We start from the raw sequence: 23,836 nt of genomic DNA, 5'->3' as shown, positions 1-23,836 counted from the left end.
AAGGTAACTTAACACTATACTCGGAGAAGGCACTGGCACCCCACTCCAGTACTCTTGCCTGGAAAATACCATGGACGGAGGAGCCTGGTAGGCTGCAGTCCATGGTGTCGCTAAGGGTCAGACACAACTGAGCGACTTCACTTGCACTTTTCACTTTCCTGCATTGGAGAAGGAAATGGCAACCCACTCCAGTGTTCTTGCCTAGAGAATCCCAGGGACGGGGGAGCCTGGTGGGCTGCCATCTATGGGGTCGTACAGAGTCGGACACGACTGAAGTGACTTAGCAGCAAACACTATACTTAATGACAGGATTGTGAAATATTTCTGAATTCATAATTACTCTTTGATGATAGGAATCATGTTTTCCTAAATTCTCTTCAGTTCATTCAGAAATGTATTTCATTAATTGAGGACTTAATGTTCCAAATTTAGCATTTACTTGGAAAATATTGTTAAGAATCAGAAATCTGGATTGCCAATAGAGTGTGTATTTTGTGATTTTTTTTTTTTTTTTTGGTTTGGCTAGTTCTTTCAGTTTAAATCATTTAAAGAGTTCATTTCCTTACAGTGGTTTCCCCCATGCATGCAAAAAGTTTCAATAATTGTCACTTCCTAGGAAGAAGAAATGGAATTCCTTTACAATGAAAACATGGTTAAAGAAAGTACCAACATCACAGACCGGTGGGTCCTGTCCTTTATGCAGTCGCTCGTTGGGTTCTTTGAGACCGAAATGGCAGGTATGTCTCTTTTCAGCCTTCCTCCCAGGAATAAAGATTCTCTCTTTAGAATTACTCTTTTAGTATTTAATTGTTTTTCTTTATAAACATAAATTTTTTTTTTTGAAGAATAGTCAATTTACAATGTTGCATTAGTTTTTGCCATACAGCAAAGTGATTCAGATATATATTTCTTTTTCATATTCTTTTCTATTATGGTTTATTGTAGGATATTGAATATAGTTTCCTGTGCTATACAATAGGACTTTGTTGTTTATTTAATTTATAGTAGTTTGTATCTGTTAATCCCAAACTCCTAATTTATCCCTCCCCCATCCTGTTTCCCCTTTGGCAACTGTAAGGTTTTTTTTGTTTGTTGGTTTTTTAAATGTCTGTGAGTCTGTTTCATTTTGTAAATAAGTTCATTTGTATCATATTTTATTTAGATCTCACATATAAGTGATATCTTACAGTATTTGTTGTTCTCTTTCTGATTTAGTATGATATTCTTTAGGTCCATACCTGTTGCTGCAAATGGCTTTATTTCATATTATTTCATTCTTTTTATTGCTGAGTAGCATTCCTCTGTGTGTGTGTGTGTGTGTGTGTGTGTGTGTGTGTGTGTGCGCGCACGCACATCTTCTTTATCTGTTCTTCTGTTGATGGCCTTTTAGGTTGCTTCCATATCTTGGCTATTGTAAATAGTGCTGCAGTGAACCCTGGGGTGCATGCATCTTTTCAAGTTAGAGTTTCAGGTTTTTAAGGAACCTCCATACTGTTTCCATTGTGGCTATACCAGTTTACAATCCTACCAACAGTGTAGGGGAAGGTTCCCTTTCTCCACATCCTCTTCAGCATTTCTTATTTGAGGGCTTTTTTAATGATGGCCATTCTGACTGGTGTAAATGGTAATTGGCAGTGTTGAACATCGTCTGATGTGCCTTTTGGCCATCTGTTATGTCTTCTTTGGAAAAATGTCTATTTAGGTCTTCTGCATTTTTTTTTCTTTTTTTTTTTTTTGTATGAGCTATTTGTATATTTGGGAAATTAAGCCCTTGTTAGTCACAAATATTTTCTCCTAGTCCACAGATTGTCTTGTTTTATTCATAGTTTCCTTTGCTGTGTAAAAGCTTATGGTTGATTACATCCCATTTGTATTTGTTCCCATTTCTATATTCTGTTGGAGGAGTTTGTTATGGTGTCATGTCTTAATTTAAGTCTTTATGCCATTTTGAGTTTATTTTTGTGTATGGTGTAAATGAGTGTTCTAATATCATTGATTTACATGTGATTGTCCAGCTTTTCCAATACCGCTTGCTGAAGAGACTATCTTTCCTCCATTGTGTATTCTTGCCTCCTTTGTGGAAGATTAATTCACCATAGGTGTGTAGTTTTCTAAACATAGAGGAACTTTTATAGAAATTTCGAGAGACAGAATACTAGATGAATAAATGTTTCTTTTTACCTCTCAAATATAATTTTAAGGCTTGTTTGTTGTGGAAATATATTGTTCCAAGGCCTGAGAGATTGTCTTGAGGGGGTATCTAGTGGCCTTGCCTACTACTACTGAAGTTGCTCAGTCGTGTCCGACTCTTTGCATCCCCATGGACTGTAGCCTACCAGGCTCATCCCTCCATGGGATTCTCCAGGCAAGAGTACTGGAGTGGGTTGTCATTTCCTTCTCCAGGGGAATCTTCCCAACCCAGGGATTGAACCTGAGTCTCCCACATTCCAGGCAGATGCTTTAACCTCTGATCCACCAGGGAAGCCCTCTAGTGGCCTTAGCCCTCCACCGACACCACACAGGCCCATGGAATCACAGGCTTCAGTAGTGGATGCCCATGGAATCACAGGCTTCAGTAGTGGATGCCCATGGGTTCAGATCCCAACCTGCATACCACTTGTTCCCTGGGTGAAGCATCGTCTAGTCTATGAGCCTCCATTTCTATCTCCAAAAACTGCCTAGTAATAGTTTTTATAAGACTTAGACAGAAACTGTGTACATACAGTAGCTAGCAGATAACAGGTTCTTAATAAGTAGTACTTGTTACTAATATGTTTTAAATGTATTTTTAAGTCTTCTTTGTTAAATAAGTAGACTAGAAAAATTAGGAAATTCAGAAACACAGTAAGGAAATTGACATTTCCCCACATTTCTGTTACCTAACAACAATGAATTTTGTTTTTAGACAGGTTGAAAAGGTAGGTTATGTTGGTTTCCTTAAAGTCAGAGATAGACAACCATAAGTCAAGGTGAGAAATTCAAGAAACTATTAACCAGGACACCTGAGATGGGTCTGAGTGTATATGGGTCTGATAAAGTCGGTGGCCAGTGGGAAAAAAATGGCATCCCTGTGTGCACCCTGGTAACATAAACCACCCTCCCATGGCATCCTGTGGTTGGCAGGTGCTGCTATTCAGGTATAGGACTCCAGTGGATGTAAGAGGCCAGAGCAATCCAGTGGTTCATGTAGGGGTCTTCAGTTCCTCAGCTGGTACATAGTTCTTCGTGGAACAGTTGATGCCTCTGTACTTGGCATAATTGGATGGTTAGTCCAGGAAATTTTGAATGTTTTATCAGTCATCCTGAAGGACTATGCCCACTTTTAAACATGCATAATAAACTAGAGAGTTCCAAGAAAACATCTGTTTCTGTTTATTGACATGCCAAAGCCTTTAACTGTGTGTATCACAATAAACTGTGGAAAATTCTTAAAGAGATGGGAATACCAGACCACCTGACCTGCCTCTTGAGAAATCTGTATACAGGTCAGGAAGCAACAATTAGAGCTCAACATGGAACAACAGACTGATTTCAACTAGGAAAAGGAGTATGTCCAGGCTGTATATTGTCACCCTGCATAAGTGAAAATGGAAATGAGTATGTGAATCAGACTTACCACACTCCCTGAGACATGTATTAATAACCATGTCCACTTTTCCCTCCTGAGTGATATAAATGAGTAGGATTGTTGCCAGGGAACCCTTGCCATCTTTAGGCAGCAATAGCTATGACCTAAGAATGTATACTCTGACTGGGTCCTGGTCTGCCAGGAAACTAGAAGTTGAGCAGCAGTTCAGTTCAGTTCAGTTCAGTTACTCAGTCATGTCCAACTCTTTGCGATCCCATGGACTGCAGCACACCAGGCCTCCCTGTCCATCACCAACTACCAGAGTTTACTCAAACTCAAGTCCATTGAGTCAGTGATGCCAACCAACCATCTCATCCTCTGTTGTCCCCTTCTCCCACCTTCAGTCTTTCCCAGCATCAGGATCTTTTCAAATGTGTCAGTTCTTCGCATCAGGTGGCCAAAGTATTAGGAATTTCAGCTTCAGCATCAGTCCTTCCAGTGAATATTCAGGACTGATCTTTAGGAAGGACTGGTTGGATCTCCTTGTAGTCCAGGGACTCTCAAGAGTCTTCTCCAGTACCATAGTTCAAAAGCATCAATTCTTTGGCACTCAGCTTTCTTTATAGTCCAACTCTCACATTCATACATGACTACTGGAAAAACCATAGCTTTGACTAGATGGACCTTTGTTGACAAAGTAGTGTCTCTGCTTTTCAGTATGCTGTCTAGGTTGGTCATAGGTTTTCTTCCAAGGAGCAAGCGTCTTAATTTCACAGCTGCAGTCACCATCTGCAGTGATTTTGGAGCCCCCAAAAATAAAGTCTGTCACTCTTTCCACTGTTTCTCCATCTATTTGCCGTGAAGTGATGGGACCGGATGCCATGATCTTCGTTTTCTGAATGTTGAGCTTTAAGCCAACTTTTTCACTTTCCTTTTTCACTTTCATCAAGAGGCTCTTTAGTTCTTCTTCCCTTTCTGCCATAAGGGTGGTGTCATCTGCATATCTGCTGCTCTGTGCGACCCCATAGACGGCAGCCCACCAGGCTTCCCCATCCCTGGGATTCTCCAGGCAAGAACACTGGAGTGGGTTGCCATTTCCTTCTCCAGTGCATGAAAGTGAAAAGTGGAAGTGAAGTCGCTCAGTCGTGTCCAACTCTTAGCAATGTCATGGACTGCAGCCTACGAGGCTCCTCCCGTCCATGGATTTTCCCGGCGAAGAGTACTGGAGTGGGGTGCCATTGCCTTCTCTGCTGCATATCTGAGGTTATTGATATTTCTCCTGGCAATCTTGATTCCATCTTGTGCTTTATCCAGCTCAGTGTTTCTCATGATGTACTCTGCAGATAAATTAAATAAGCAGGGTGACAATATACAGCCTTGACGTACTCCTTTCCCTATTTGGAACCAGTCTATTGTTCCATGTCCAGTTCTGACTTTTGATTCCCAACCGGCATACAGGTTTTTCAAGAGGCAGGTAAGGTGGTCTGGTATTCCCATCTGTTTAAGAATTTTCCAGATTTTGTTGTGGTCCACACAGTCAAAGACTTTCACATAGTCAATAAAGCAGATGTTTTTATGGAACTGTCTTGCTATTTTGATGATCCAACAGATGTTGGCATTGATCTCTGGTTCCTTTGCCTTTTCTAAGTCCAGCTTGAACATCTGGAAGTTCATGGTTCACGTACTGTTAAAGCCTGGCTTGAAGAATTTTGAGCATTACTTTACTAGCATGTGAGATGAGTGCAATTGTGCGGTAGTTTGAGCATTCTTTGGCATTGCCTTTCTTTGGGATTGGAATGAAAACTGACATATCTCCCTAATAGATGTGATAGCCCTTGAATGGCAGGGCCTACTTGCTCTTCTTGTATCCAGCCCTGTCTTAAGCGCCCAAGACTTTTGTATGTTCTCACTGTCTGATTGGTTGTCTTTTAGCTTACAGGCTCTATACTGTGGTTCCTCGCCTGGTCAAGTTTGTGGATATTTTGACCAATTGGTATGTTCGGATGAACCGTAGAAGATTAAAGGTAAGTGCAGGCTTCTATTGGGAAGAGCAGAAAGTGCAGGAAGTATGAGAGTTGAGGAAAAATGAGAACAACCAAAAGGAAAAAGGGCATTTTCAAATGCTCTCACTTTTTGAAGCTGCTTTTTTCCTTTTACGTTGCATATTAACTGTACTGCCATTTTTTGGATAGGGGAATCCTTAAGTTTAAAAGTCATCTCACATGTTTTCAAAACATAATTATAGACATCATATTAGAGGGAAAGTCTCAGGCCATTTAGGACTGTACTGAACAGACCTGTTAAAATCAATTAATTCATGCAGGTATTTTGCAGATGTTGTTCGGTACAGCTGTGATCTTTGGGCACTTCATCGCTTCTGACTCTACAGGGACAGTTACTTATTGATGATACTCTTCATTAAGCCTTTGGGGATACAGGGTGAATGAAGCATGGAGCCTGTCCCAGAACTTAAGCTGTGCATAAACAGCAATGCTCCAAAACAGGGAGTGAGGTGCACCCAGACCACTGCCCATCAGTACTACCTTCAAATGTGTTAATGATAAAATCCTGTAACAAAACAGTAATTTTGTTTTGTTAAAATATATTACCTACGCGTGCATGTATGTGTGTGTATATGCACATATATTTAAAGGAACATTAAAATGTTTAAAGTAGTTATCTCTGGATAACTTACTTATGGCCGAGTTTGCCCCTTTTTATTCTTTTTTTTTTTTTCCTCTCTACTGAGCTATTGGTTTTAACAGTTTAATGTGTGTGTTTTTTATTCTTAGGGTGAAAATGGGGTAGAGGATTGTGTTATGGCCCTGGAGACCTTGTTTAGTGTTCTGCTTTCTTTGTGCAGACTTATGGTAAGATGCTTGATCCCATTCTAAAACTCTAGACCTGTGGGCTGCTTGTGGTACCCAGTTGCTGCACTGTCCTCTGTTTGTATCTGTTCTCTATTTTTTCTATATTTTCAAGTCCTGTAATCATCTAGGAGTATCAGGGAAGGTCTTGAGCTAATAGCTAACCAAACAAATACGTATATTGCAAACAGTATTTCACTTGAGACATGTTCCTACCAATTGAAATATTCATTAAATGATATATAAGTAAAAATTCCGCTTTTAGTTTCCTGTGCCTTATTTCTGCTCTTTCAGTTTAATGTTACAAGCCTTCTATTTATTTCCTAAACATACATGGAATGAGAACCTGCTTTATACCAGGTCCTCTACCTGGTGTCTCATGTATGAGCTCATTCCTCTTCCTGTTAAGCAAGTAGTGTTTCCCCAGTTTACAGATGAGGTTTCTGAGATTTTAGAAATATTCATTCCTCTGCAATTGACTTAACTGGCATGTGGTCATTGGCTCCTGTTTTTATTATGGACATCTTCAAGGATGTTTTGGACACTTCTGTCTGTAGTCCTACTTCTTTGCTTCGTGAATGTGTCTCACCAAGTTCAAAATGAGGTCATTTTCTTAGGGCATGTTTTATTAACCTTATGTCTAGTTCTGTGCATATTCCCGTGTCATTTCTCTAAAATGTTTTAGTTGTTTCTAACTCTGAGATCGGTTAATGATGGCTACGTATGAATGACATAATGTTTTCTGTCCTTATACAGGCCCCCTATACCCCTTTTCTTACTGAATTGATGTATCAGAATCTGAAGACACTGATTGACCCTGCTTCTGTCCAGGACAAGGACACATTAAGTATTCACTACCTCATGCTGCCCCATGTTCGGTAAGAATCAAATACACCTAAGCGTCACCTGGGCCATGGGAAGGAGAGTTGCTAGAGATGCACTCATGTGGGGGCCCCAGCTCCCTGCTCCAGCTCACCCATGCCATGCCTTCCAGTTGAGCTGTTCCTCAGGCTACAGAATGAGTATAAGAGTATAAGAGGGTGGAATCCCCTGTAGAGCTGTGGCATGTAGGGTGTGGGTAGGCCTTTGGTATCGTTTGGGGGAGCTTGTATGCACTGAGCATCAGGCTCAAGCTTGCCTCTCACCATAAGCCCCCAAAACAGTCATGCTGTGTTCCCAAGAGCCTCCCTTGGGAAGCCTAACCACACCATCACATCTCTCGTCCGACTTTCTTCCTCACTTAAGCATGTTTCTTCTTCGAGATTTTCTCTTTTTAAATCTAATATCTTTTATGTTCCTACCTCTCCCAACCAGTGAGGAATTGATCGACAAGAAAACTGAGAGTGCAGTATCTAGAATGCAGTCTGTGATTGAACTTGGCCGAGTGATTCGAGACCGCAAAACTATTCCAATAAAGGTTTGAGATTTTATTTCTATTTTACATTGCACAGACCTAGAGAATTATGTCTTTGGAGTATTTTCTTAATATAAAGGGCTTCCAGCAGTGGCATAAATTTCTTTTTGCAGTAAGGCTGTGAATGACTTAATACTAGTTAAGCCTGCTTAGTCTAGAACTTGAAATTCAGATAGAACATGTAACATTTATATTTCTGCAGTGTAGAAGACTGGATGCTTAGTGAACTTTCCCTTCCCTTTTCTTTCTAGTATCCTTTGAAAGAAATTGTTGTTATTCATCAAGATCAGGAAGCTCTTAATGAAGTTAAGTCTTTGGAGAAGTATATCATTGAGGTAAGACAGTTGATTTGTGTGATTTGGTCCAAACAGGCTTCTGTCCTTGGGAAGATTATTTTGATTAGTATTCTTTATCAGTATATACATAAATGTAACCATCTGTGAAATTTTATGGTTTGCTTTTAGAGTCTGCATGAATTTTTTGCAATGTAATTAAAAAAAATTTTTTTTAAGAATTTGTATTTATTTTTTGGCCATGCTGGGGGCATGTGGCATATTAGCGCTTCCTACCAGGGATCAAACCCACACCCCCTGCATTGGAAGCACAGAGTCTTAACCAGTTGACCACCAAGGAAGTCCCTGTAATTATAATTCTTTAACAGTGATTTCAAGGTCCATGAATTTTTCACCTTCATTGGATTATTTATTCCTTCATCTACTTTTCTTCCCCAAGGTAATTTTTGATAAAACAAAAAGAAAAAGCTTAGTTCCTTCAAATTACCCAAGTATCAAGTAAACACTTGTTGTAAGTAAACACTAGCATTGGGTACAAGACAGAGTCTCTTCTCACCCTGGCCACTCTGTGGTGTCTCATTTTCCCCTTGCAGGGATGTTCACTATGGTATCTCCTACTGGGTTGTTCCTAGCATTTTACTTGCATGTAGACACATTTGTACATACATCTACACCTATGCAGGCTTCCTAGGTGGCCCAGTGGCAAAGAATCCGCCTGCCACTGCAGGAGACTTGAGTTTGATCCCTGGGTTGGGAAGATTCCTCTTGATAAGGAAATGGCAACCTACTCCAGTGTTTTCCCAACCTATGCCAGGATACTCCCATGTACAGAGGATCCTGGCAGGCTACGGTCCATGGGGTTACAAAGAGTCAGGTATGACTCAGCAACTAAACATCAAATACACACATCACTGGTTTTATTTGTGAATAGAGATAATCATATATGTAGTTTTTTACTTATTGTTTCCACTTTATAGTATTACTTAAACAATATTCCATGTTAAAACATAGAGACCTAGAATTTGCCTGGTGGTCCAGTGGCTACGACTCCACACTCCCAGTACAGGGGGCTCAGGTTCAATCAGGGAATTAGATTCCATGTGCTGCAATTAATGATCCTGCATGCCACAAAGACCCAGCACAGCCAAATAAATAAAATTTTTAAATAAATATTTTTAAAGAACTCTTCCTTTAAAAACAAAACTTTAGAGGTCTAATTTATTCTTTTTGCCAGCTTCATAGTGTTCACTTTCTGGCTGCATCATTATTTAGTTACTCTAGTATTGTTGGAAATTTATGTTTCGGATTATAAATAAAAGTTTGTGTGTGTGTGCGCTTGTACAAATATGTCATTAACTGTAGACTTAAAAAATGCGCAACATAAGAGTTGCGAGTTAAGTTTTATTTGGGGCAAAATGAAGGGGGAATACATGCAGTCAAGTACATTTTTTTCCAGAAGGTTTCTGCTAGTCTTGTGAAGCTTTGCTAGTCAGAAGGAACAGTTACTACCATGAAGGATTTTGGGGCCTTTCCGTGGGGAGATTCAAGAATTGGGCTCATAAAATCAGCTCCTGAAAATACCCATGTGAAGACCTGTCCTGCCAGTTTTCCCCCAAGCACAGAATGTCTCATTTCTGCTGTCCACCCTGAACTTCTTTCAGGGGGTTATTGAAGGTCAGCAGCTGCAGCAACATGATTTAATCCTTGTACAGGTATAGGTAGATGCATGTGTGCTAAGTCACTTCAGTCATGTCCCACTCCTTGCTACCCTATGGACTGTAGCCCACCAGGCTCAGGTCCATGGGGTTCTCCAGGCAAGAATACTGGAGTGAGTTGCCATGCCCTCCTCCAGAGGGCCTTCCCAAGGGGATCAAACCTGTGTCTCTTAGGTCATCTCCTTTGTTGGCAGGCAGGTTCTTTACCACTAGTACCACCTGTGAAGCCCAGATAAGTAGATGGCAAGTGCCAGTTGCTAGTTGACAGTGTGGATGTTGGAAAGGTCCTTAAAAGTGGAGTTTTGAGGTCAGAAGTTTAAACTGTCTTGTCAGTTGTCCTCCCAGAAAGCTTTATCCTGTGGTGTTTTTAAATGAAATATATATTTCAAATTTCATTTTTATTCCTTTCATAGATAATATTTAAGGATAGAAAATAATTTCTATATTTGGTTTTGAATTAGTTGAGTATTCTGGATAAATAGTGTTTATAAAACTCTTAAGAAATTTAAGAGGTTATAACTAAGGAGATATAAATTATGTATAGAATGCTTAAGATATGGATAAAAATAGAATATACTTAAATATCTTGAGCACTCTGAGATCAAATAATATAGTAATGTATAATGGCAAAACATTTCCATATAATTTGCTTCAGTTGGCAATTCCATGATACTTCATTTTCTTATTTCCTACTGTGTAGTCACCATTTCCTACTACATTAGTAATCCCTAACTTGCTAGCATGATGGAGACATGAAATACTATGATTAACTGATTCTTCTGGTTAATTGATAGTTAATTTGCTCGAGCAAAGGTTACCCCTGAGACATGAAGTCCCTATTTCTAATGCTACAGTCCTTGTTAATTGAGTTAGGGTTGTGCAGTCATCACCACAATTTTGTAGAATTTTCATCACCCCAAATAGAGACCCCAAATTATCATTCATGCATCATTTCCCCTCAGGATCCTACAGTCCCCTGGCAAATACAAAACTGTTTTCTGTCTCTGGGTGTGCTCACTCTGGACATTTTCTGTAGATGAAATCATACAATATGTGGGCTTCTGTGTCTGGCTTCTGTGAGTTAGCACCAAGGGTCATTCATGTTCTAGCACGTATTAATGCTTCTTTCCTTTATATTGCTAAATGATAGTCCACTAGGTGGATATACCACATTTTATTTATCCTTTCATAGTCGATCAGCATTTGGGTTGTTTCCAGTTTTTGGTTATTGCTGTAAATATTTGTATTCAAATTTTTGTGGACATATTTTCATTTGTTTCATTTTTGTTTTTGTATGTCTATGAAATACAGGAGTTGAATGTTCGAAAAGTTACATTATCTACAGATAAAAACAAGTATGGCATTCGCCTAAGGGCAGAGCCAGATCATATGGTCCTGGGGAAGCGTCTGAAAGGAGCTTTCAAGATGGTAATGACATCCATCAAACAGCTGAGCAATGAGGAGTTGGAGCGGTTCCAGGAGAATGGTGGGCATCTGTTTCATTGGGGGGCACCATTTGTGTCTTCAACTTGATGGATATCTCGTTCTTAGCCTCCTCTTTGATTTCTACTGTTATAGCCTTCCCTTAAATTAGAACTTTTTTTTCTCTGTTCATAAAAATATTTATGAATAATTCTGCTAATTTATTAAAAATGACCCATAGCCCATCACCCATCCCTTTAATGTAGATTGAAATTCTGATTTAGTTCACTGTTAAAATTCTGATTTAGTTCATCCTACATACATATGTAGTCATATAATTATAGCTTTACAAAATGGAAATCACCCTATAATTTATTTCACATTTTTCATTTTTTTATATTTACATTATTTGGTTTTCATTTACCTTTTTATTTTGCATTTTCACTTTACATTATAAACATTTCTGTGTTTTGTCAGTCTTTAAAATGCCATTTCAATAAGTGTTGCAGAAATTTTCCTTCCTATGGATACCTGGGTTTTTTTTAACCAGTCTTTTGTTGTTGGTGCTTTCAGTGTTTCCATTCTTTTAACAGCATAACTAATATTTCAGTGAATGTTTTCACATGTAGATGTTTTGTGGAATTGATTCATTCTAGCTAGGTTTAGGGGCTTCCCTCATGGCTCAGTTGTTAAAGAATCTGCCTGCAGTGCAGGGGACCCCAGTTCCATTCCTGGTTCAGGAAGATCCACTGGAGAAGTGATAGGCTACCCACTCCAGTATTCTTGGGCTTCCCTTGTGGCTTAGCTGGTAAAGAATCGGCCTGCAGTACGGGAGACCTGGGTTCGATCCCTGGGTTGGAAAAATCTCCTGGAGAAGAAAAAGGCTACCCACTCCAGTATTCTGGCCTGAAGAATTCCATGGATTATACAGTCCATGGGGTTGCAAGAGTCGGACACAACTGAGTGGCTTTCACTCTCACCTTCAGCTAGGTTTCTACTTGAAATCATTGAGTCAGATGGGTAAATCGTAAGTTGCCATTAAATTCTATAAGTGCTAATATGGGCCTAGAAAAATCTACCCTAATGAGAGAGCAAAACCCTTCAGATTCACCAGCCAGTGGTATAGAGTGTTAACCCCAGTCAGATGCTGCTTGTAGAGAAAAAGATGACTTGAGTTGCCAGAATGAAGACCAGAAGATATTCAAAGAAGAAAGTTATGTTTTAATTTTAATTCAAAATTTTAATTTTTAAATACTTAAGTATTTTTAATGAAAGGGATTTAGCATTAAGGTTTGGAGCTTCTTCCAAAACTGTGTCAGAACTTAGAATGTTTCTCTAAAATATTTACACATTTTGTTCTCAATTGAGCAAGAGTGGAGTCATTCATTCAGCAAATATTTTTTAAAGCCCTTCTGTTTTGTTGACACTGAGAACATAGAGTTGAATAAGACAGACATTGTCCTTACCCTCATGGTGCTGGTAGACGCTTAAGGTGTATGGATATAATCATATTTTTGATAAGTGTGCTGAAGGAAATCTTTAGGAAGCTGTTCCAGGTGCCCAGGAGTTCTGACCTCTGCCATGATTAGAATCATATATGGTCTAATTACAGGTATTCGACTTCCTGCAGCAAGCCTAGGTTACAAGGTGTTTGCTTGTTTGGGTTCCCTCTGAAATTGAAAATCATAAGCATGGAAGTGTCATGAAGAAAGATTTAAGGATTCATAACTCAGATGAGTAGTTATGGAAATTGGGGGAAGTGTCCATAAGATTCCCCAAATTTTTAGATACACAAAACATTAGAGACTAGCAACTAAAAGTTGAATCAGTACTAATTCAGCTTGATTTGTTAAATTAACAAAATCTTTGATCAGCCTTCAGGTCATATATCTCAAGTTGTTTCACCAATTAGCCAAAATTTTAAAAAATTCCTGAAATAAGCTTTATTTGAAACTGAAAGCCTGTAGTTTTTAAACGGTAATTTCTGAGTGAACTGTTCCATATTGAGGGAAAGCAGTTTTTAGAATACAGTGACATAAAGTGAAAATGATAGCCCATTGCTCAAAGACCCAGAAGGTTGTTTTGTGAATTTCTATAGTAAATGGTATGGGAAATGGGAATTGCCGTCCTCAGCTGTTTAGAGGTTCTGCCTACTATGAATAGGTATGATGCTCAGACCTTCACACTGTCTGCCTCTCTTCACCCTGACTGTACCTGGATAGGCAGATAGAAGAACACCAGGGTTTTACCACCTTTGAGTGGAAGGCCTAAGTCTAGTTTGACTCTAAAGACTGCTGTCTTCATTATAGCTTGCTGCTTAATGTTTATGATCGGGATTCATTTGTTGCCTCTGGCACATGTTTTTGGATCTAGGAGCTTATATACAGCAGTAGATATTGGTGATTTAAATGGCCTTAAGATGGCATGGTGTAATCTAAGGAAAGTTTATCTCATCCTTGACTACAACAGTGACATGGGTCAGAAAGACATAATCTCTTAAAGACTGTAGCTTGATGGTTTGAAGTTTTTATTAGAGTGGCACAGTACATTGGTAGCAGGGCAGCTTGAGGAGTGGGTTACTGATTGAGTAACAGTGACAGTTGCTTTTCCAATAGGGACCATTGTTGTGGAAGGCCATGAATTACATGAAGAAGATATCCGTCTCATATACACCTTTGATCAGGCAACAGGTGGAACAACACAGTTTGAAGCACACTCGGATGCCCAGGTATTTTTCTAGTCCCTAGAACATTTACCAAAAAATAAGATCAGAGGAAAAAAATACTCACCTGTGCTCCTCCTGACAGTATTGGCAGCTTGTCTCAGTGTAAAATAGCTTTTATTTTAGATTGGCCTTATTAAACTTCTCTATTACAGCTTCTTGACATATACATTTCTTTAATGGATATATAAATAGATATTTTGTGACTTTATGCATGCCAATAAGTGCCGGGTCATACAAAAATGTTGAAGATGTAATCCTACCCTTCAAGGAATGGGTCAGTCATGGAGATAGAAAAGTTAAGTCTGTTCTTATTATTCTACTTGGTAAGTTATCTGGTAGAAATAAGTACAGGGAAGGGCTAAGTCTGGGGTCGAAGTGGGAGTGGTTAGAGAGCATCCCTTGAAGAGGATGCACAGACAGTTAAGGATTCTGGGATCTGGGTTTTTTTGTTGTGATGGATCACAGCATCTCTCTTCACTCTTGACCACTTCTCACTTCTCACTCTTCACTTCTCCAGACAGACAGATTTTAAGATCTCTAATGTGAGAGTAAGGGACCTGCTGGAGTTCCTCTGTGCTTAATATTCCACATACGGTGGATGATGGAAAATACCTCGTGTGAGTTTAGTCAGCCTTTACATGAGGTCTTTTTTTTTTGGCCGCACTGTGCAGCTTATGGGATCTTAATTCCTCAACAAAGGATTGAACCTGGGCCCCCAGCAGTGAAAGCACTGAGCTCTAACCACTGAACTGCTGGGGAATTGCCATACACAGAGTCTTAAATATGATGTAGACAGAACTCCACGAGGGCAGACAATGTAAGGAGCTGAAGGTGAGAAAACTACAAAAGAAGGAATTGGGGCCAGGGGAGAAGGTTTTTAACCAGCAAGAAGATGTAATCTTTTCTGATCACAGCCAAATATGAGAGGCCTGAAGAGCTTGTCTGTACTTAAGGAAATGTCTTGTGATGCTTCTGAGTTCCTTAATGTAATTTGTGTATTGTGGGCCATGGTTACCCTGCCGTGACTTATCCGTTTTCAGTTTACCTCCTATGCGTCTTCATAAAATGGAGCAAGTTTGTTATCTTTGAGTGTCCTCAAAAATGTAAATGGGGATGGTGCCTAATTCATATATATATATATATTCCCCTCTATAGTAGAAGTGATACTGTCATTACCACATCATCACTGACAACCTTTATGACAGAGAAGATGAAATAGTGGATAAAGTTGACAGGAAGGTGGCAATTTTAAAAAGTATTGTGGCCCATTATAGAAATTGTGTCTTGAATTGCACACACAAACCATTGGATAGAATAGGTCATGGTTAAAGAAAACAACAGAGATGGCTGCTTTGAGATCTTCAGTTCACTTGTTTGTGGTGAATCTATTATGAAAAGTTACGCTGCTGTAATAGCTTCATGATTGGTGATTTTATTAGCAGAGTTGATATTACTTATTAGACAGAAAGCAGAGTTACATGTTGTTGTTATTGTTGCTCAGTTGCTAAGTCATGTCTGATTGTTTGCAACCCATGAACTGCAGAATACCTGCTTTCCCTGTCCTTCACTGTCTCCCGAAATTTGACCAAAGTCATCTCCATTGAGTCAATGATGCCATCCAGTCATCTCATCCTCTGTTGCTGATTTCTCCTCCTGCCCTCAACCTTTCCCAGATTCAGGATCTTTTCCAATGAGTAGGCTCTTTATCAGGTGGCCAAAGTACTGGAGCTTCAGCATCAGTACATTCAGTGAATATTCAGGGTTGATTTCCTTTTGGATTGACTGGTTTGATCTCCATGCTGTCCAAAGGACTCTCAAGAGTCTTCTCCAGCACCACAATTCAAAAGCATCAATTCTTTGGCACTCAGCCTTCTTTATGGTCCAGCTCTCACATCCGTACGTGACTGCTAGAAAAACCATAGCTTTGAGTATACAGAACTTTGTCAGCCAAGTGATGTCTCTACTTTTTAATATGCTCTCTTGGTTTGTCATAGCTTTTCTTCCAAAGAGCAAGTGTCTCTTAATTTTGTGGCTGCTGTCACCATGCACAGTGATTTTGGAGCTCAAAAAAATAAAATCTGCCACTCTTTCCACTTTTTCCTCATCCGTTTGCCAGGAAGTGATGGGACTAGATGCCATGATCTTTGTTTTTTGAATGTTGAGTTTTAAGCCAGCTTTTCAGCCTCTTTCTCCATCATTAAGAGGTTCTTTACTTCCTCTTCTTCAGCCTTTACAGTGATGTCATCTGTGGTTGTTGATATTTCTCCTGGCTATCTTGATTCCAGCTTGTGAGTCATCTGGCCCAGCATTTCACATGATGTACTCTGCGTATAAGTTAAATAAGCAGTTTGACAATATATAGCCTTGACATATTCCTTTCCCAATTTGGAACCAATCCGCTGTTCCATGTCCTGTTCTAATTGCTACTTTTTGACCTGCATATAGGTTTTTCAGGAGGCAGCTAAGATGGTCTGGTAGTCCCATCTATTTAAGATTTCTCACAGTTCGTTGTGATAAACACAGTCAAAGGATTTAGCATAGTTAATGAAACAGAAGTAGATGGTTTCCTGGAATTCCCTTGCTTTCTTTATGATCCAGCATATGTCAACAATTTGATCTCTTGCTTCCTCTGCCTTTTCTAAATCCAGGCTGTACATCTGAAATTTCTTGGTTCACATACTATGGAAGCCTGTTTTGCAGGATTTTGAGTATTACCTTGCTAGAAGAGTTGGACACGACTGAGCGACTTCACTTTTCACTTTCATGCACTGGAGAAGGAAATGGCAACCCACTCCAGTGTTCTCGCCTGGAGAATCCCAGGGACAGGGGAGCCAGTGGGCTGCCGTCTATGGGGTCACACAGAGTCGGACACGACTGAAGCGACTTAGCAGCAGCAGCAGCAGCATGTGAAATGAGCACAATTGTGTGGTGGTTTGAACATTCTTTGGCATTGCCCTTCTTTGGTATTAGAATGAAAACCGACCTTTTCCAGTCTTGTGGCCACTGCTGAGTTTTCCAAATTTGCTGCCATATTAAGTGCAGCACTTTCACAGCATCATCTTTTAGGATTTGAAAAAGCTCAACTGGAATTCCATCACCTCCACTAGCTTTGTTCGTAATGATGCTTCCTAAGACCTACTTGACTTCACACTCCAGGATTTCTGGCTGTAGGTGAGTGATCATACCATTGTGGTTATCCAGGTCATTAATCTTTTTTCTATAGTTCTTCTGTGTATTCTTGCCACCTCTTCTTAATCTCTTCTGTTTCAGTTAGGTCCTTACCATTTCTGTCCTTTATTGTACCCATCTTTGCATGAAATGTTCCCTTGATACTTAATTTTTTGGAGTTCTCTAGTCTTTCCCATTCTATTATTTTCCTCTGTTTCATGGTATGTTCATTTTTAAAGGCTTTCTTATCTCCATGCTATTCTCTGGAATTCTGCATTCAGTTGGGTATATCTTTCCCTGTCTACTTTGCCTTTTGCTTCTCTTTTTCTCAACTATTTGTAAGTCCTCCTCAGACAACCACTTGCCTTCTTGCATTTCTTTTCCTTGGGGATGGTTTTCGTTACCACCTCCTGTACAGTGTTACAAACCTTCATCCATAGTACATGAGGCACTCTGTCTACCAGGTCTAGTCCCTTCAATCTATTTGCCACTGCCACTGTATAATCATAAGGGATTTGATTAAGTCATACCTGAATGGTCTTGTGGTTTTTCCTACTTTCTTCAATTTAAGTCTGAATTTGGCAATAAGGAGCTCATGATCTGAGCCACAGTTTACTTCAGGGCTTGTTTTTGCTAATTGTAAAGAATTTCTCCATCCTTGGCAACAAAGAATATGATTAATCTGAATTCAGTGTTGACCATTTGTTGATATCCATGTGTAGAGTTGTCTCTTGTGTTGTTGGAAGAGGGTATTTGCTATGACCAGTGTGTTCTCTTGACAAAATTCTGTTAGCCTTTGCCCTCCTTCATTTTCTACTCTAAGGCCTAACTTGCCTGTTACTCCAGGTATCTCTTGGCTTCCTACTTTTGCTTTCTGGCCCCCTGTGATGAAAAGGACCTCTTTTTTTGGTGTTTGTTCTAGAGGTTTTATAGGTCTTCATAGAAGCAGTCAACTTCAGCTTCTTTGACAGTAGTGGTAGGGCATAGACTTGGATTACTGTATATTGAATGATTTGCCTTAGAAGGGAACCAAGATCATTCTGTTGTTTTTGAGATTGCACCCAAGTACTGCATTTTGGACTCTAATTGACCATGAGGGCTACTTCATTTCTTCCAAGGGATTCTTGCCCATAGTATAGATATAATGATCATCTGAATTAAATTCTCCCATTCCCATCCATTTTACTTCCCCAATTCCTAATATGTCAGTGTTCACCTTTGCCATCTACTCTTTTACGACGTCCAGTTTACCTTGACCTATGGACCAAACTTTCCAGATTCCTCTTTACAGCATCAGACTTTATTTTCACCATCAGACACATTCACAACTAAGCATTGTTTCTGCTTTGGCACAGCCTGTTCATTCTTTGTAGAGCTATTTCTCTCTTCTTTCCCATTAGTATATTGGACACCTACTGACCTGGGGGGCTTATCTTCCGGTGTTACATCTTTTTGCCTTTTCATACTGTCCATGGGGTTCTCAAGGCAAGAATACTGAAATGGTTTAAGCTGGTCTCAGGACATCTCCTGTGAGCAACACCCTTCAGGAAAAAAATGAAAAGTTGCACATTTTCCTCCAGATGAGAAAATAACTGTTTACAACAGAGGACTCAAATTATAAAGAGATTAATTTTATGTCTTTGGCTCAGTTTTGTGATTGAATGGTGCTGCATTATAGACTTCTAAGAATTTAAACACCATTTTGCCGAGTTTGAAAGAACTGTTTTTTCTATATTTGATTGTCATGGTGTACACTGTTCATTCCTACAGGTTTTGGTTCTTTTAGATGTCACCCCTGACCAGTCAATGGTGGATGAAGGAATGGCTCGAGAAGTCATCAATCGTATCCAGAAACTTCGCAAAAAGGTCAGTTTGTGAGATTAAAGATAAGCTACTGTTTAGAGTTTTGTTTTGGTTTTTGTTTTGCTTGCTTGGAAAGAGAGGAGACACAGGTAATATAAACCACAGTAATTTATTACTGACTGTCACTGATCTATGATCCATTCAGATTATACTTCTTAGGCCTCTTTTCCCTTTCCTTGTTTGCTCCCAAGCTAATTGTGACTCTTGTTTCTCTGATCAGAAGCTTCTGTTGACATGTGCTTCTTGTCTTCCTTTTTCAGTTCCTTAGGGCGTCCACAAAACCATCTTGTGGATAGATAGTCCTCCTGACTGGCACATATGGTTATCAGAGATGACAGCAAACACCTCTGAAGAAGAATAGAGGTGCACTCAGTGTGGAAGGGTTCTTAGCTCAGGGGAGAGAGAGATTGTTGGATCTGGATGGAATGAGGTGGTTCTTCCTCTTTCAAGAAGCTGAGAGCCAGAGCACGTGCACTAAACCCATTGCCTTTCCTTACTGGGTGAGAGAGCCAGAGAGTTTCCATCTCAGGGAGGGCCCCCCACACGTTGTCCTCATCTGGCCAGGTTTTTGAGACTGAGTTCAGGGTCTGAGGTAGCCACTCCAGCAGATAATGGTATGCTTATGAACTGTGTCTCAATTAAAAGCTTTGTGAATTCTTGCTTTTTTTTCAGAGAATTTGTCAGGATATCGTACCCTTCCATAATGATTCAGTGTGGGGTCATCAGCTCTGTTTAACAGTGTTTTATGTTTTAATTGACAAGTGTGCTTCCCTTTTAAATTTTCTTTATGTGCTTTCAGTGCAGTCTGGTTCCAACTGATGAAATAACAGTTTATTATAAAGCAACTTCTGAGGGAAAGTATCTGAATAATGTTATCGAAAGTCACACAGACTTCATATTTGCCACCATAAAGTCTCCTTTGAAACCATATCCAGTTCCTATATCAGATGAAATACTTATTCAAGAAAAAATGCAGGTAAGTTCCGAATTCTGTTGAACTAGTAAGTGATTTAGGGTTAAGTTTTTGTAGTCATATATTGATGTTCTCTCCCCTGGTAGCAATTAGTATAGTACTTAGTCTTGAAGTATTGCTCTGGAGAATAGTGAATAGGATTGGAAGGTGAGGTCTAAAAGAGAAGAAAAAAAATTAGAGCTATTCTCTTGGAAAAGGTAACCAGGACATACATAAGAATTGTTAGATGACTTTATGATGCTGTCTTATCTAAAACCATAAAAATTAGTATTATATAAATAGCAATTGACTTGAAAAGCAGTTTACTTTTATGGTAGTAAGTTATACATTCATTTCTTGATACATTTTATAGATAACTGTGAAAATCTGACCAAGATATGAAAGTTATTGGCCAGTAATTCAGAAATATGTCTGAAAGAAAAAAATCTTTTCTATATCAGTTAGTCATTTATTCAGTCATAGGTTCCTTGTATTGATCCTGTTTTGTATGGGACAAATGGAGCAGACAAGCAGGCCCTGAATGTGACTGTCTTTTCAATGGGAAAGAACAAGATAAAAGTGGGGGAAAATGTAGCTCTTGGCTGTTTTAGTAGTTAGATTAAATATGCTCTCAGAATTGTGTAGGGCTCTTATTGGCTGAATAGTTGCTATCTTAGTTGGTGACACTGTGGTCAGATGCTATAGTTACCCAGTCACATTTTCTCATATGCTTAGTTAAAAGGGTCTGACCTGGAAATTACACTCACCAAAGGATCTTCCACGCCTGGCCCTGCTTGTGCATATGTCAATCTTAACATTTGTACAAATGGCAGTGAGCAAGGTAAGAGTAAATGAATTCCATAGTTTGTATCTTGCTTTTTAGTTAAACCTACGAATGTTTTTAAGGCTATTATAATTGGTAAAATTGAGTAACTTTTTCAAATTGTCATGTAATGAATCCACAAAAGTAAATGATTGAACTTCCACTTCCAGGAAGATGAAGTAGACATACTTTTCCCTGTTCTTCCTACAAAGTACAGCTAAACACCCTAGACATGATACATAAAAGCAAGCATAAGAAGACTCTTAATGGTGGAGGGAGGAAGGCAGACCAACTAAGGATCTTGGGATCAAGTAAGAAGATGGAGAATTCCCTGGTTTTTCTTTTTGCTTCATGCGCCCCAGACTCGAAGCTGAAGAAGCTGCCAACCATGAAAGACCAACGGGCATGAATATAAACACCCCAACAAAATGTTCACAGGTGACACTAGTGGTAAAGAACCCTGTGGTCAATGCAGGAAACATAAGAGATGCAGGTTCGATCCCTGAGTCAGAAAGATCCCCTAGAGGAGGGTGTGGCGACCCATTCCAATTCTTGCCTAGAGAATCCCATGCACAGAAGAGCCTCCCTGGTACAGTCCATGAGGTCATAAAGAGTCAGACATGACTGAAACGACTAAGCACACACACACACACAGAAAATCGTGCTCTCTCTTCAGAGGCGACCAGGAGAGTGGCGACCTCGCAAGACAAGAAAACTTCTAGGCCTTAACTGCTGTGCTCCAACCAATTCAATAGAATACACTAGGCTCCAGGACCACGCACTCCTTATTGCAAAATTCAGACTTAAATTGAAGTGAGGAAAACCACTGAACCATTCGGGTATGACCTAAATTAAATCCCTTATGATTATACAGTGGAAGTGACAAATAGATTCAAGGGATTAGATCTGTTAGAGTGCCTGAAGAACTGTGGACAGAGGATCATAACATTGTACAGTAGGTGCTGATCAAAGCTATCCCCAAGAAAAAGAAATGCAAAGAGGCAAAATCCTTTTCTGAGGAGGCCTTACAAATAGCTGAGAAGAGAAGAGAAGCGAAAGGCAAAGGAGAAAAGGAAAGATATACCCAACTGAATGCAGAAATCCAAAGAATAACGAGAAATAAGAAAGCCTTCTTAAGTGAACAGATACCAATGGAATATTTCATGCAAAAGTGGACATGATAAAGGACAGAAACAGTATGGACCTAACAATGCAGAAGATATTAAGAAGAGATGGCAAGAATACACAGAAGAACTGTACAAAACATGTCTTAATGACCCAGATAACCACAACAGTGTGATCACTCACCTAGAGCCAGACATCCTGGAGTGTGAAGTCAAGTGGGCCTTAGGAAACATTACTACAAACAAAGCTAGTGGAGATGATGGAATTCCAGCTGAGCTGTTTCAAATCCAAAAAGATAATGCTGTTATAATGCTGCACTCAATAGGCCAGCAAAAGTGATTTAATTGACTAGTCTTTTCATTATGTGGTATCAGGCAGTTAGACATCCATATGCAAAAATTGTCCTAGACCATATCCAGAGAGTAAATTAAAAGGGAGTACAGACATAAGTATAATACTATGAAACATTTAGGAGAAAACAAAAATTTTTAGGGTTCAGGATTAGGCAAAGAGTTTTTAAGACTTAGTCTAATTCATAAAAAGAAAAACTGGAAAGTCGAACTTCTTCAGAATTTTAAATCCTGCTTTGTGAAAGATCCTGTGGAAATGATTTAAAAAAAAAAAAGCTGCAGACTAGTAGAAGATCTTTGCAAATCACATATACAGCAAAGGATGTAGGTATGTAGAATATATAAAGAACTCTCAAAACTCAGCAGTTTTTTAAACTTTAATTAGAAAATGGGAAGACATGAATAGACATTGACCAAAGAAAATATATTGATGAAGTTCCCCTTGACTTTTCATTCAAATTTAACTTTTTTTTTTCCAGTTTCACTTATATTTGTGGCTTTTTAGGTGGAGTATTACTTCTGGAAAATCCAAAAGGAGATAATAGGTTGGACCTTGTAAAACTGAAGAATGTTGTTACTAGCATTTTTGGTGTAAAAAATACAGAGCTTGCTGTCTTCCATGGTGAAACAGGTATGTGGGAAGTCAAAGGTATTCACCTGTGTCCTTTGACATGAGGTGAATCAGTCAAGATCTTAATTTGGTAACAGTTATCGTACATAACCTTTGCCTTTTTCCTAACTCTGAGTCAGGGCTAGCCTCTACAGTAGTTCTGCCTGCCGTGTCTCTTTGTGCCTCCTTTGTGTAATATGGCTAATAGAACACTGAACTTAATAGGAAATGAAGATTCTAATCCTGCTGTCTTTCCTGTTAGCCATGTGATTTATTCTAGGCTTCAGAGACGTCCCTTTTGAGTTTTAACTTTATTAAACATAGTATCTGCATCTTAAGTCCAAATTCTCAAGAAGACAAGCCTACATAAATTTGTAAAGAATTATAAGTACATTTCCTCCTACCGTCATGCGTTTAACTGTGATACTACACCCCACCATCTCTGCCCAAAAAAAGATATGTTGAAGTCCTCTTATTTACCCTCAGTGCCCTCAAATGTGACCTTTGAAAAATAGGTTCATTGCATATGTATTAGAATTAGTTAACATAATACTGAAGTAAAGGTGGGCACTACCCCAGTATGTGTCCTTGTAAGAAAAGGGCCATGTGAAGACAGAGAAGGCTGTGTGGTGACAGAGGCAGCAGTTGGAATTGGGCAAACCTGCAAGCCAAAAAACACCAAAGATTGCTGGGAACCTCTAGAAGTTAAGGAGAGAAAAGAGAATTCCTTTACAGGCTTCAGAGGGAGCATGGCCTTATTGACAGATTTTGAACATGTCACCTTCAGGAAACTGAGATGATACTTTTTTGTTGTGTTAAGCTGGCTTGCTTACCTCACCCTCCACCACTCCCCTCCTTGGTTTGTGATTTCTACAGCAGTCATGGGAAACTAATACACTCAATTAACAAATTTGAATGTTCATTTTGTGAAATGTCTAAAT

The 23,836-nt window shown here is 39.3% G+C and overlaps 1 protein-coding gene across 1 annotated transcript in view; it reads left to right on the top strand.

Annotated features, from left to right (window-relative positions):
* The window catches only part of IARS (isoleucyl-tRNA synthetase), an 81,237-nt gene that overhangs the window by 47,098 nt on the left and 10,303 nt on the right, over nucleotides 1-23,836 (top strand). The window contains exons 20-31 of the mRNA XM_005684159.3: nucleotides 617-737; nucleotides 5,501-5,592; nucleotides 6,361-6,438; nucleotides 7,192-7,313; nucleotides 7,750-7,852; nucleotides 8,101-8,184; nucleotides 11,169-11,343; nucleotides 13,895-14,007; nucleotides 18,943-19,038; nucleotides 19,835-20,011; nucleotides 20,723-20,828; nucleotides 22,791-22,916. Of these exons, the coding sequence (XP_005684216.2) occupies nucleotides 617-737; nucleotides 5,501-5,592; nucleotides 6,361-6,438; nucleotides 7,192-7,313; nucleotides 7,750-7,852; nucleotides 8,101-8,184; nucleotides 11,169-11,343; nucleotides 13,895-14,007; nucleotides 18,943-19,038; nucleotides 19,835-20,011; nucleotides 20,723-20,828; nucleotides 22,791-22,916 (1,393 nt within the window). The remainder of the gene's footprint in view (nucleotides 1-616; nucleotides 738-5,500; nucleotides 5,593-6,360; nucleotides 6,439-7,191; nucleotides 7,314-7,749; nucleotides 7,853-8,100; nucleotides 8,185-11,168; nucleotides 11,344-13,894; nucleotides 14,008-18,942; nucleotides 19,039-19,834; nucleotides 20,012-20,722; nucleotides 20,829-22,790; nucleotides 22,917-23,836) is intronic.

The sequence above is a fragment of the Capra hircus genome, chromosome 8 (assembly GCF_001704415.2).
Source record: "Capra hircus breed San Clemente chromosome 8, ASM170441v1, whole genome shotgun sequence".
Taxonomy (NCBI): Eukaryota; Metazoa; Chordata; class Mammalia; order Artiodactyla; family Bovidae; genus Capra; species Capra hircus.
This window is presented reverse-complemented; position numbering and strand designations above follow the sequence as displayed.